This window comes from Blennius ocellaris (genome assembly GCF_963422515.1).
Source record: "Blennius ocellaris genome assembly, chromosome: 2".
Classification (NCBI taxonomy): domain Eukaryota; kingdom Metazoa; phylum Chordata; class Actinopteri; order Blenniiformes; family Blenniidae; genus Blennius; species Blennius ocellaris.
The window spans coordinates 16,325,489-16,339,250 of NC_137651.1; the positions used below are offsets into that span (position 1 = coordinate 16,325,489).

Sequence of the window (13,762 nt, forward strand, 5' to 3'; positions counted from 1 at the left end):
ATTATTGATTTCTGAGATCTGAGAAGAAAACGTCAGTATAAAAGTCCGGGGTAAATATCTGCATCACCTGCTGTAAAAAGAATACTCTAAATTCCACAGATTGTGGCGATCAGATGGATTGTGTTGCAGCACTGTTGGTCTGTACCATTGGATGTTGGCCAACATAAAATGCCAGCAATGCAGAATGGTAATGTGCTGTCGTCAGGTCAGGCCAAGTCATGTCGGGGTGGACAAACTCTGATGCTGAGTGTGCTGGGAAACAGGAAGAGAGAAGTTCAGACCTCGTAAGACACTTAAATCTACAAAACTGAGAAAGTATTTTTTCCAGAGTCCACTTTGTGGGAAAAATAATGCAAATTTCCTTCACAAGATGAAATATTTCCTTGGCTTGTGCTGACTCATCGAACTGGAATTGAAAACTGTGAATAATGTGCGGGCCAAACTCCCCAGTAGCTGAGCATGTGGTAATATAACACTCATGGGTGTAATTGGCAATGTATCCTGTGATCAAAACTCACACTCTCTGAAGTGGTTAAACAAGGAACAACAATTTATATTTTTCCAGAAATGGACAACATGGTAGTGACATTTAATAGTAAGGAACTCCTATTGGATGACTTGTAGACTGCAGCCCCCCGAACTCTCTCAGGTCACATCAAACATGAACCAAAAGAAAGACGCTGGAGGGCTGAAGGAGACGTCTGAGTGAACAATGTCCCCTCACAGCAGCAAGGTCATTTCTAACAGGTTGTTCCAGGTAGTCATTAAGGGCCTTGGGAACCGGTGCTTTCTTAATGATCCTGCCACACACATGCAGCTTTGTCTCTCGCGGTGGCCGTGAAAGCATTTTCGCTGTTGCCATCAATTTGCCATTTTCTTTGTCATACATTTGTTACTAAATGTGCTCCCTCCACCTGATTTTAGACACATTTGCTGTTTCTGTAAAATCACTTGCCGTCTCCTTAATCGCATCATTGGTTTGCTTTTTACACTTGCTGTTCTGAAGGCATGTCTAAATATATCAAATGGGCTTGAATCGGCATTCCCAAAGCGCGTTTCCTTTTTTGTACAATAAGGCCAGATATCGACTCGTACATTGGTATTCTTTCCTGATCTCCATATTAAGACAGACACTGATCTGAATGTTGAAACATTACAAAGCCCTTAAACCAAGCTTGAGCTCTAAATGCTGAGAGAACACTGAACCTCTCATGCTTGCCGCTTTAAAAAAGAAAAAAAAGAAAAAAGGATTGGATTTGTGTGAAAATATAAAAACAATACACACATTGAACATGAGGGCATTCAATGCAGGTCAGATAGATGATCTCCGCTGATTGAAGAGAAAATGATCTGACCTGCTGAACTCATCAGTGGTGCATTCAGGCTGATATTTGTAGGTTGCCTAAACAAGTGTTTTGTCTTGACAGAGCAGTTCACAAAGCGTTCAGTAATGCATTTCTGTGAAGCATATGTGATGATACATTAATCTAGGCTTTCATTTACATAACAGCTCTTTAAATGCTCGTCACTGAGTTCTACGATCTGAAATTGGCATCGGTAAACTTCTTTTTTTTTTTTACAATAAAAATACAAGGAATAAAAACAAAACAAAACAACAAGACATGATAGTTTACAAATCTCATAAATTCATCTAACGGTAATATAGCCACATTGCAAATGTTTAAAAAAAGATTTTCTAGTGGCGTTTTTTTTTTTTTTCCTCTAAGCTGAATTTGCATGTATATGCATATTCTCATATGTGAAGGTAGGAAGCATCTCAATCAGGTCAACTGGACTCGGCTACAATGCAAAGCATCCAAGCTATAATCGCGTCGCTTCATCAGTCCATCAACATGACCTGATGAAATTAATTGGCAATGGCTGAATGTCTTCCAGAAAAATGGCCAGTCGACCTGATTCAGTTTGATTAGAGGAACTGAAGATTGTGTTTTGAACTAATAAAGTAATGGGTGAATGGTAAGTAACATTACAGACACTCTTAAAGTTTCTCGTCATAGCCAGAGTACCTCAGATACAAGACTGTCAAGATGTTTCCCAATCTGTACTGATCATCTAATAATTGAAATTGATCTCACTAAAAAAAAAAAAGTCATCCAGGGTGAAATTGTTTAGACTTTGAAGGTCCACATATCTACAGCACATACATTGCATCATCCAACCATTGAGAGGACTGCAGAAAAGCAAACCAGCCACATGCGAACAGAATGAAATGATGTCTGTCTTCTTCAGCTCCGTGCTGAAGACGAGAAGGAGCATCTGGCTTGTCTGCTCACAGTTCAAATGTCAGCATCTCTGTTGTCAAAGGTTTGTGTGTGTGTGTGTGTGTTGATAGTGTGGGCAGCTAACACATCTGGAAAGACTCAATTTGGCAGAACAATCTTTTTTTGAACATGCGCTTCTGTTCAGACATTTTTTTTCAGGCCTCAATTCTTTAAGATGGTGTTTAAATACTTTTTATTTATCACCTTTAGGGGATTATCTCCCCATTCAACCCATCCGACTCATTGGTAATCTTGACTACACTATAACTAATATCAAATCACAATAAAATCAAGTTTGTATTCTGATTTTTCGAGGTGCTAAAAAACTAATCAATGAATATTTTGTGTTTGATTTTCCAAGTCACTTACAATGGCACTTATGGAGTAATGAAATAATACAATTTATTCACAGGTGATGTGATGGACAGAGTTCTTCTTTATTAGAAAATACGCGCATATATGAGGAAATGCACCCTGAATTCCACCAGTATGAAAGATTTACAGCATTTCTTAGCTCAACTGATCGAGCTCATTGGGTTTTGTAAGGGTAATGGCATTAGTAAAATCACTCTATGCTTCCATTGCTCAGTTCTCAAGTGATTTCCTGAAATGATGAACAATATTAGGAAAAGGTCAAGAGGTTTTATTTTTTCTGAGCTACAACAAAACTGGGTGGGTTTTAAAGTATGGCGGTAAAGATAAAAATTAGTGTACCTAAATACTTTTATTCTCCAGAGTCTGACTTACGGGTGTGTTTCTATTAGTCTCTATCTGAAGATGTCACCTACGTAATGTCGGCTTTGATTAAAAATTGCCTGAGAGATGAAGGCAGTAATTAGTCAGGGAGTATATGAAGTTACTCAATGTCCTTCCTGGCTAATGAGCTAAGTGTATAAGGGAGGACTGTGGTCAGAGGTCAGCAATAGGTTCACAGATAATTTGTACTCTGTGTGCGTAAGTTTGTGAAAAAGTTGACTTGAAAAGAATTCTGCTGCACTCTGATAATGTTGAGGCAAAACTAATTAAGTTAAAAGGATTTACAGCTTAAAGTGAAGCAAGTTAAACTATGTAACCTGGGCGCCATCATTTCACTCAATCATGTTTCTTTTCTTGGTTCTAATGAAATATAATTGAACCAGCGGATAAAAAAAGAGTTATGTTTGTGTGTATTTGTGCGCAGTGGGAGCTGCTGTGGTCCCTCATCCTCCTCTTTACCTTCTGTCTGCTGCTCGTCTGGTTCTACTTCTGGTGGGAGGCACATAACGACTACAGTGAGTTCAACTGGTGAGTGCGCACACAAATCTGTGGCCTCGTGTATTATGAGGTCAAGCTCCAGCCATGTGCCTGCTAGTGTATAGTTTTTTTTGGCTTGTAAACGCATCGACTCCACACTGGTGAGCTTGTGGATTTCCCAAATCATCAGTTTAATCTATTCTGCCTTAATCGGAGACCACCCAGGCCGACACAGATTACTTTATTGCATAATGGAGTTTACTCACCCAGCATTTTGTGCTCTGTTTTGTTTGACCACATGTGTGTATAGAGACGTAGACCACACCTCAAACCCATCCTAAATTATAATAGAATTAAGAATAGCGCAAACTGATTCTCAGAATTAAAGTATTCTCAGTGGATATCATATTGAAGATTTGGTTTTTTCACATGTTGAACATTATAGCAAAATCAACTAAGGATGCTTCATTGATTTAAAGAGACCACATGTCTTTTAAAACAACCTTCAGTAAAGGTATTAGACCTGTGTCAGCAAAAAGCAAGCAACCATGGTATTGTGCTTTTTAATAATTTAAGTCATGTCTTATTCATGTGCTTTTGCTATACTGTAAAATGGTTACTACTGTATCTTATTTCGTCACATCCCAAGATCAACTCCCATCCCCCCTCTCCTCCAGCTCCCGGGGATCACTACAATGTCACCTTTTCCTCTCGCCATCATCCTTTACCTCTTATTACCTCTTCCCTCCCCACAGCAGTGTTCCAGTAATATCTCACCCTCTCCTCTCAGCTCTCATTTTTTTTATTAGTTTGTTTCCTCTTTTATACCAATTTTTCTGACATATGCCGTTCGCTTTTAGTGGCAGACCTCCTGCTCTTCGTCCAGCTTTGTGTGGATTTCCCTCAGATAATCAGAGCAGTGACATCCCTGCCCTTATGTGTGGTAGTGATTTAGCAGCAGGGAGTGTCTCCAGTCCATCTGCAGCATAAATGAATTCACAAAGGGCTAAAAGCATCAGCACGAAGTGACCCTGCTTTAGCTCACTGATAATACTGTGAGTGAGTGTAATTAATGCTATAGACCAGGGCTGTCACGTCAAAAATGCATGCACACATCAACAGGATTGGTCTTTTTTTGGCAGCTGTGGACTTCTTCAGATTGGCACTTTATTGAGCAATGTAGCTCAGAGGGACGTGTGTGTGTGTGTGTGTGTGTGTGTGTGTGTGTGTGTGTGTGTGTGTGTGTGTGTGTGTGTGTGTGTGTGTGTGTGTGTGTGTGTGTGTGTGTGTGTGTGTGTGTGTGTGTGTGTGTGTGTGTGTGTGTGTGTGTGTGTGTGTGTGTGTGTGTGTGTGTGTGTGTGTGTGTGTTCTCTCTGTGGCCCATCTGTAGGGTCTGTAAGTTACTCTGCAGTGTCTGTGTTACTAACATCATTGCATTAGTAAAACGCAAAACTTTGTAGACATTGTATTGGTGTCGGTCAGTAACCTGCTTGTCAGGATATATTTTCTGAGGATCTCATTTGATTCAGCACTGTAATTTTTATCCAATATTGTAAGTGTTTTTCTTTTCTTTTTATATTTGCAAGGATATACCACAAAGCAGTACTGTGTAATCATTGACCCCAATTTAAACTTTTTAGAGCTCGATTGTTTTTACTTCGATAATATCAAATGTTTGAAAATGCTTTACAGACTAAATAAGACATGTACATTTACAGACACTGGATTCAACAGAGCATTTACATGGTTAATGATGAACTGCAAGTGAGCCCTCCTAACACTAAGCTTCAACAACACTCGTGTTTGAGCAGGTACCTGTACAATCGCTCGGGGGAGTGGAGCGATGGCACCGTTCCCATCCTGGCCACCACCGCTGCCGGCTTCACATACATCTCATTTCTAATGGTGAGTCTCACATCAGCTACTCAAAGAACTGCTGAACAGGTTGTGTTCGTCAAAATGTTCTGTTGGAGCAGCAGCTGGGTTGTCTGCTCGAGTTGCCAGCTGTGGCTCAGGCTTACCCGTTAACACTGAGCAGAACGTGATCTTGGAGACTCACACTCTGTTTGTTGTGTCTGTCATTTCAGGTTTTAGCACTTTGCCACATTGCACTTGGTCAACAGCTGAATTTGCACTGGCTCCATAAGGTAAGGTGCCGAATCTGTGACTTACGTAGCTGGGTTAGTGTGATTTAGCATTTGGGAAGGAGGAATGTTTAGTGTGTGTTGTCCATAATGCTGATCAGCTGAACTCGTCCTGAACTTGTGCAGAGTTGTGACATCTCAGTAAGTGACGTTCCCAGGAGAGCTATCAGCAAGCTAAATACAGTTGGCAAACACTGCTCTGGGTGTGAAACTGCAAGGAGGTCATTCTGTGGTCTGTCGCCTCTCAGATTTTTGCTGTCTCTCCCTTTCTGTGTCTGCTCAGGTAGGAGTGATTGCTGCTTTGCTCACGACCGTTGTTGGGGTCATATCTGTCAATCAAACATGGGGACAGGAGTGGGACGTCGTTCCTATATCCCTGCAGGTCAGTAGATTAAAACGCAGGAAACCCTGAAGCCATTGAAGGCTTGTCATCAGTGCAATATTGAGATATCAGTGGTACAGAAGAGTGATGCGAGTGTGTGCACAGGCTGGAGCTCTTCTGTTATTTTTACACAATAGTAAAGACTTTGTACAAAGCTTTCCATAGACTAAATAATAATATAGATATATTCAGTGTTTCTCTACAGTGCCGTCCAGGATAACTTGAGAGATATTTCTTTTCAGTGTTGGGTCACATTGATTGGATTGCGTTACGATTGTAGACGAAAAAAAGTTTCACCGGATTTACTGCACTAACACAGATAGATGAAACTGGTATAGTGAAAGGCATCTCAAAAAGATGTCAAATTCAATTCGGCTTAATACAGTAGTGATCTGTACATCCTCCTTTATCGTCTCGTAATATTTTTAATTGTTTAATAAGAGTGACTTTTATGGTGTGTAAAACTGCCAATGAATTGGCAAGGTTTGTTGCCAAGAAAGAAAGAGTTGATTTTTTTTTGGTTTGTTTTTTGTTTTGCTCCAATTTCAATTTATTTGACATTCTTTTTCAAAGACATGTTGTCAAGCTGTAGTGTTTGACTACATCCGCTTGTGTTGCATCCTTTTTGGGCTGCTGGGTTATTTTCAACATTCACACAAGATATTGAATCATGAGGTAACTAATTGATTTAAAGACTATCTGGTTACAGCAGACGTGTTCTTTTCTCTTGAAAAATCAATCAAGGTATCCGATATGTCTCTTGTTTTGAAAGCAGTTTTGCCAAATGAAAATCTGTTGGTTTTTTTACCTCCGTCTCATCTCTCCTTCACTTCCACTGATGCATCATCAATCCTACAGTGTGTTGTAAAGACGGATTGTGACGCATATGAGGGAGGAGGATGTAATCTTGTGTTCAGTAAACCAAGCTGTCGACTTTCATTATTAATTTAAAGATTGTTTGGTGAGGAAACTAAACATTTCATACTTCTGGATTTTTGACTTTCCTTGCATGAAATGTCAAACGTACAAAAAAAAAACCTTAAACCTTGCAAGCTGTATAGACTGTACTGCGGTGACAAGACACTTAATCCACATTTGCCCTGGTGACATGGAACTGTTAAATGACATCCAAGGAGTTGTGACAGGTTTATAATTAGTGTGTCTGTGTGAGATTGTTCTGCAACAAGAATGTGTGATTGAAGTGGGTCCACAATCCTCCTGAAAATGAGGCCATTAGATTTGAATACCTCGACAAATTATGGCTATTATCTCTAAATAGTGTTTCCAATGTCTTAAGTCATGATAATATCTGTAATTCCATGCCTCTCTGTGTTCTCTATTTTTGTCTCCCACCGCTATCTGTTTTCCTACTTTTCTTTCTTCTTATTCTGTCTGATTAACCTCCCATCCAGGCCACAGGTCCATTCCTGCACATCGGTGCTCTTGTTGCGGTCACTGCACTGTCTTGGATTGTGGCTGGACAGGTCGCCCGCGCAGACAAAACAAGTATGTTTAATGCTGAAACGTTAAATACACTTTATTCTTATTCAGGTGTAAATGTCTGAGCCTCAGAAACAGACAACACGAGGAGTTGGTGAATGATTAACACTATTCGGACAGAGGCCAGGACCTCCACCCAGGGTTTCCAAGATAACAAACATTCCTACAGTCTCATGTGATGTTTCCTTGCCAGGACACCTCGGATTGTTTTGTCCTTGAGGCCAGGACTCTTTTGTGGGGATTAGCAGCCCTGAGTGTGTGCTGAAACTCACTGCCTTTTGGTGTCTGTGGCACAAAATGCACTCTTAATGGAGCTGAAAGTCATTTACGTACCAGCTTTTGCTGCTGCCGGGAGATTATTCACAATTAGACGGTTGATCGTGTCAATAAGAGCTTTTTAAAAATACCACTTTGTTAAGATGAAGACAGATGTGACGTTTATCGAATTTTGCTTCCAGTGAGAAACATGCCATGGCTGTCATTATGTTCTTTTACTGCAAAGCAAGAAAAGACTATTTCTCTTATCCTGATGATGTGGTATCACATTTAAAAACTTTGACCTTTCACATCTCTGTAACTCAAAGCGGGGAAGACTGTGTTTGCGTGCGTTCCTGTGGATAAAGACCGAGTCTCCTGTGTGTAACAAGAGTTGGCAACTCAACCCCGCCTCCGAGCTGACCTTGAAACAAATACATTCCCCTCTGGTGTGTGTGTGTGTGTGCGTTTATGTGTGGGTGTCCACAGTCATAGCCATCACTGCTTAGTTCCACCGAGGTGGGCGAAGGGGAAACTCTTATCTCCTTGGCCCCGGATAGCAATGTTGATAGTCACCCTGCCAAGCCATAAACATTACAACACATTCAATTTTTGTTTCTATGCTTATGTAAAAGTTTCATGTGCTCATTACTGAGCCTTGCACATGTAAACAGAAGTGATGAAAACAAGCTCCATTTTAAGCCAATTAGATCAGCAAAAGGCTGCAACTTAATTCGCCAAAATGTGAGTGAATGGGAGACCAATTGATCAGAGTTTCACCGATAGACAATGTATTTCTTTTAGCTGACTCAGGCTGGTTTTATTGGCTAAAAAGTATTAAATAAATGGCAAAGATGATCACCACTCGTGAATTTCAAGATGTTAAAAGCTGATGTGTGTGTATTCTCTTGTAGTGTAACACTGTAACAACTCCTGCTATATTCATTTTAACCATATTATTAGTATACGTCTTCTTTCAGTATTCCAGGTGGTTGTTGTGCTGCTGTATCTCAGTGTGTTGCTGGGACTCTACATGGTGCCTCTTTATATCAGTTCCCCCTGCATCATGGACCCCGACACCCTCAAGCCACGCCCCGACGTTTTCGGCCACCAGGGAGCCCCCATGGTGAGCATGATAATACAACACATTAAAAAAAAAAACAACTCTTACAAATGTTTTTACATTGCCAAATACTGTATTTGTTTCTCTTTGTGCTCCATTTATTCTTCTTCTATTGCACTTTCCATGGTTGATTTAGTCCAGGACTTGGTTAAGTAGTGAAATAGTTCAGCTCTTGCTCCTTGAGTATACAGAATTAAATAATGACTGAAGATTTATCATTATTAGATTTTAAGCTTTATTATAGATTCTGCAAGTTTGGTCAAAAGGCTACTTTAGAAAACCTCAAAGAGTTAATAAACATGTAAACTTGTTGTTGCTCTTAGTATTAATCTCTAGGGTTGTTTTGATTGCTTTTAAATGTTACCTGCAGAAGGATTAGTGCACTGGTACTTGGCACAACATCACAATGAGTGTTACGCAACACTTGGAAGGAAAAGGACGTTATTGAAAACAGTTACTCAGACAGTCACGGACACGCCCTGCTTCATGTGGTATTTGTGCAGAGCGATCGATCCGTGCAGTGGAATCTAAATTTAGGTGTGGCTCTGCAAGGCTGTGAGAAACTCGGGCAGAGCAGGAGGGAGAAGAACATACCTCACAGGTCGCATGTTTTCCCAGAATCTATCTGTATTGATTACAGGATCACTCCTATCCTGTGGTTCCCAGTTCTCACACTGTGTCATAGGAAGATAGCATATGAGTAAGTGATGGTTAATGAGCTTGGTATTGATCATCACTGTGAGCTTGTCAGTTAATGAACAATCTACAGTGCAGATATTTCCTATCTTATGCAATCCTTTGAGTTCACAGAGGCTTATTTTACATAAACTATCTATGTATATTTATGCTGCCTCTCTGATTCAGTCTGTGAACGTTTGGTTACTCCTGCGGGAGAATCGGTTCATCCAGGAAAGACTCAAATTACATCACTGTTACAGGGCAATGTGTAATTATGCGTTTGTCTTTCACCGTGTGTCTGTTTCCAGCTCGCTCCAGAAAACACACTGTGGTCCTTCCAGCGAGCTCTGCAGATGAACGTCACTGGCTTGGAGGCTGACGTGGCTATCAGGTACACACAAACACACACGTGCACGATCAATACAGCTGAGAAATGAAGCTAACAGTTTATTTACTGTGTGTCAAGTTTCTACCTGTCCTTAATTGATCTTGTGGATTATACACAAGACTGTTTTTCATGGGTCTTCGTGTACCACGACTAACAAGAAAACATGGTGTAACAGAAAGTCTTGCTTTGATCAATTATCGTATTTTGATTCTATACACAAAGTAGTACAATTATATTCTGAAATGCACTGGTAATAACATAATAACATTGATTGTGGGCAAATATATAGAGAAAAATTGAGTATTATTAATATTATATATAATATATTATAAATATATAGAGGGAAAATTTAGTATTATTAATATTTAGACATTACATGCAGGAGTACATATAATTGCTTTCTATGAAAAATGCGCTGATTTGGAGTAAATGCAAGCGCAGATCAGAATGTAAGCAGTCGCATGAACACATGACATCGACATAATGGGAGATGACAGGCTGAGCTCAGAGAGACGCACTTGTAGGAAGAAATGGAATAGAGTGGGTGGAGAACGGAGTGGCCGTGGTATGATGAATCGTGGGTGCACGTGTCTACCCATGCATGTGCAGTGGTGGATGACTGACTATGCAACCACTATGTGTTGTTGCTATCTTGTTGCCATTACAGGGTGTGGTGCTCTGTTTTGGAGTTGTTTTTTTTCCCTTTCACTGCAGTGTGCTTTAAGTTTGTCGACTGTGTTCTCGCGGTCCTTGCATCTTAATTGTATGTGTTGGCAACTGCTCGTGTACGCAAATGTTTGTATGTTCCCTGGGCTCCCCGCACAGTCCTGAGAGAGGTGAATGGGTGTGTGACTGGTGGATGCTGCTGACAGGTTAGCTTCTTACGTTGTGGAGTAAGTAGAATTGACAGCCAAAACAACGGAGAGACTCCAGTCCTGCATGTCAAGCGGATGCATAACCAGAAGTTCATTCCATTCTTTTCTGTTTGTATTGGTTAACAGAGGGTCTAACGAGAAGATTATTTCAATTAATTATACTCATCCCTCTCTCCTGATCACCAGTACTGATGGCGTACCTTTTCTGATGCGAGACTTCACCTTGCGGAGGACTACGAACGTGGGGAAGGTTTTTCCTGACAGACGTATGGAGGATGCTTCATATTTCAACTGGACAGATTTGCGGCAGCTCAATGCTGGGCTATGGTTCCTACAGGTTAGTTTATAAAAAGAGCTGAAAGAATGGATTATTTTGAAGTCATTTCAACTTTAGCCGGCAGCATGACATGAGGCTGTGATGTGTGATTATGGCCATCAGCCCACAGAGTCGTGACATTTCTGCGTCCTCACTCATTCATCTTTCATAAAACCGTCCCGTTTCATTAAAATTGCAATATTCACTCAGACATACAAAGTGAATCAAGGTCAACGAGTCTTTCATAATAATAGTTTGTATAATTCTCATTAAAGGACCAGATCAGGGGACCACACACAGTGAAGGCACACAGATCAAAAGCATTAGACAGTGTGCTGCAATGCTGCTCATTATCGTTTCAAATTATTCTGTCCTGCACAGACCTGTGTTGGACATGTCCACTGCTTTATGCACTGCATGTTGCTGTGCATAAAGCTCTGTCTCAGTGCAACTCCCACACATTATTCATATAGTCAGTCAGTGTTTTCAAAGATGCAATTCTGAATACATACAATAAATGTGTTCTTAAAATGGAGAGTATGGTGAGGTTTTAAAAAAAAAAAAATTCTAAAACATGCAGTGTATTTTCTTCATGTGATCATCGAGTTTATTCCCAGCAATAATGAACAAAAACTGGTGAGGCTCGAGTCAAATTACAAACACTTGATGCAGTGGCTTTAGCCTCAGAACTCATGAGAGCGCACCCTCCAGAAAAAATGGCTCTTAGGGTCCAGGAGCTTCAAGAAGATTGAAGCTAAAACCGCTACTTAATATATCAAAGAAATAATGTATTGAGCTGGGATATTTCAACAAGCCTCTATTGAGTGACATTTCATAAAATCCCAAACAAGCCCTGAAAATGAACTCGGTCGCTCTCCTTTCAGTGCTTTCTTCCGAAGCCGCAGTTTTTGAAGTAGGATTACAGTGAAGACATGAAGACAGACTTGAATTGTGTCAGTATTGGTTTGAATCTTCATTACTTGACCCCTCTTCGTCTGTTTATATTGCTCGCGCACACATCCAGGCCACATTTTGTTTTCCAGGAAAAGCCGTACCACCCCAGGCGTTTTTTTTCTTTTCTTTTTTTCCTTTTCACAAGGAAACACATCGCAGAAAATATAAATAAAATTATCTGATGTCGTTTCTTTCTCCTCTGAGGAGAGAGAGTGGTGAAGTGAAAAAAGGATCAAACTCCAGCGAACCATTTGACTTTTTATGGCATGTAAGGCGTTGTAAGAAACACATGGCTATTTTATTATTTCATGTTATTTCATAACAAATGTGCATACATAGTTCATGGCAGGCTTCCATTAATGAAACAGATTTTTAGCAGCAGGACAACAGTTGTGTTTTGTTTTGTTTTTTTGTTTTTTTCTCAGGATGACCCCTTCTGGACAGTGCACACCCTGTCCCCACATGAGAAGGACCTGATCGCCAATCAGAGCATGTGCAGCCTGGAGCAGCTTCTAAAGCTGGCCTCCTACCACAACAGCACTGTTGTTTTCAGGCTGCGAAGACCTCCTCCGGAGCACCCCTGCTATCACAGCTGGATCAATGATACGCTACAGGCTGTGCAGCAATCTGGAGTTCCACATAATCTGGTAATCAAATCGCATTTAAATTCTAAGACCAATCTGCTTTTTTGTCCTCTCAACTGCACCATTTCTGACTTTGTATGTTCAATATGTGTGTCCATCTATTAATTATATCGTGGTAATAAAAACGACATTTTATTAAAATGCCTTAATGTTTCACTGTGGTTAGGTGATGTGGACTCCTGACGAGTACAGAGCTCAGGTGGAACAGCTGGCACCTGGTCTGATCCAGACCTCAATGGAGAAACAGACTCCTGAAAGCCTGCAGCACCGCAGCATCAGCAGGCTGCTGCTTCGATACAACCAAGTTAGCATCCAGGATATCAGGTACCAAGACACCGAGAGGCCTTATGTGCCTGCTCAGCACTATAACAATGATTTATGTTCAAGGAAGCAGCCGAATGTGTGTGACTGTGTTCAGAGACTTCTCCCAGAGTCGCATCAACCTCAGCCTCTACACCGTCAATGAGCCCTGGTTGTTCTCCGTACTGTGGTGCAGTGGGGTGTCGTCGGTCTCCTCTGAGGCCCCGCATATCCTCAGAAAGGTGCCTTATCCTGTTTGGCTCATGGTAAGGACTCATGGAATAAAGTTTTTTTTTTTTTTTTTTTTTTTTATATTAAATCTATTTTTCGCTTCACCCCAAATTGCTCAGGTTTCATCAGGGTAGGTCAATTGGTGTAAAAGGGAGCAGCCAAAATAAAACATTTTATGTGACCTCTGTATTTTCTACCCTTTTGCACTGCACATAACTTCACTTTGAGCTGTGGACATTCCTCTGTCCTTCAGCTGCTACGCCTGTATAAAGCTAAATTGGATTTTAGAAGTCAACATCAACAAGGGATCATAGCTGTCAGCTGTTCTCATCTGGAGTGTTCATTATTTGTGCTGAGCACAGTATCCTATCGGTGTTCAACACTCATCTCACCACAGCAAAAAAAAAAGGAGCTTCATCACTGTAGGATATCTTGTAGCGCAGTGTCGGGTAATCCT

General features: G+C 40.7%; 1 protein-coding gene across 1 annotated transcript in view; it reads left to right on the plus strand.

Moving 5' to 3' along the window:
- The window catches only part of gdpd5b (glycerophosphodiester phosphodiesterase domain containing 5b), a 41,887-nt gene that overhangs the window by 21,481 nt on the left and 6,644 nt on the right, over positions 1–13,762 (plus strand). Inside the window, exons 3-13 of the mRNA XM_080502680.1 lie at positions 3,463–3,566; positions 5,327–5,420; positions 5,603–5,662; positions 5,943–6,041; positions 7,454–7,547; positions 8,777–8,922; positions 9,906–9,988; positions 11,047–11,197; positions 12,556–12,777; positions 12,941–13,098; positions 13,193–13,340. Of these exons, the coding sequence (XP_080358806.1) occupies positions 3,463–3,566; positions 5,327–5,420; positions 5,603–5,662; positions 5,943–6,041; positions 7,454–7,547; positions 8,777–8,922; positions 9,906–9,988; positions 11,047–11,197; positions 12,556–12,777; positions 12,941–13,098; positions 13,193–13,340 (1,359 nt within the window). The remainder of the gene's footprint in view (positions 1–3,462; positions 3,567–5,326; positions 5,421–5,602; positions 5,663–5,942; positions 6,042–7,453; positions 7,548–8,776; positions 8,923–9,905; positions 9,989–11,046; positions 11,198–12,555; positions 12,778–12,940; positions 13,099–13,192; positions 13,341–13,762) is intronic.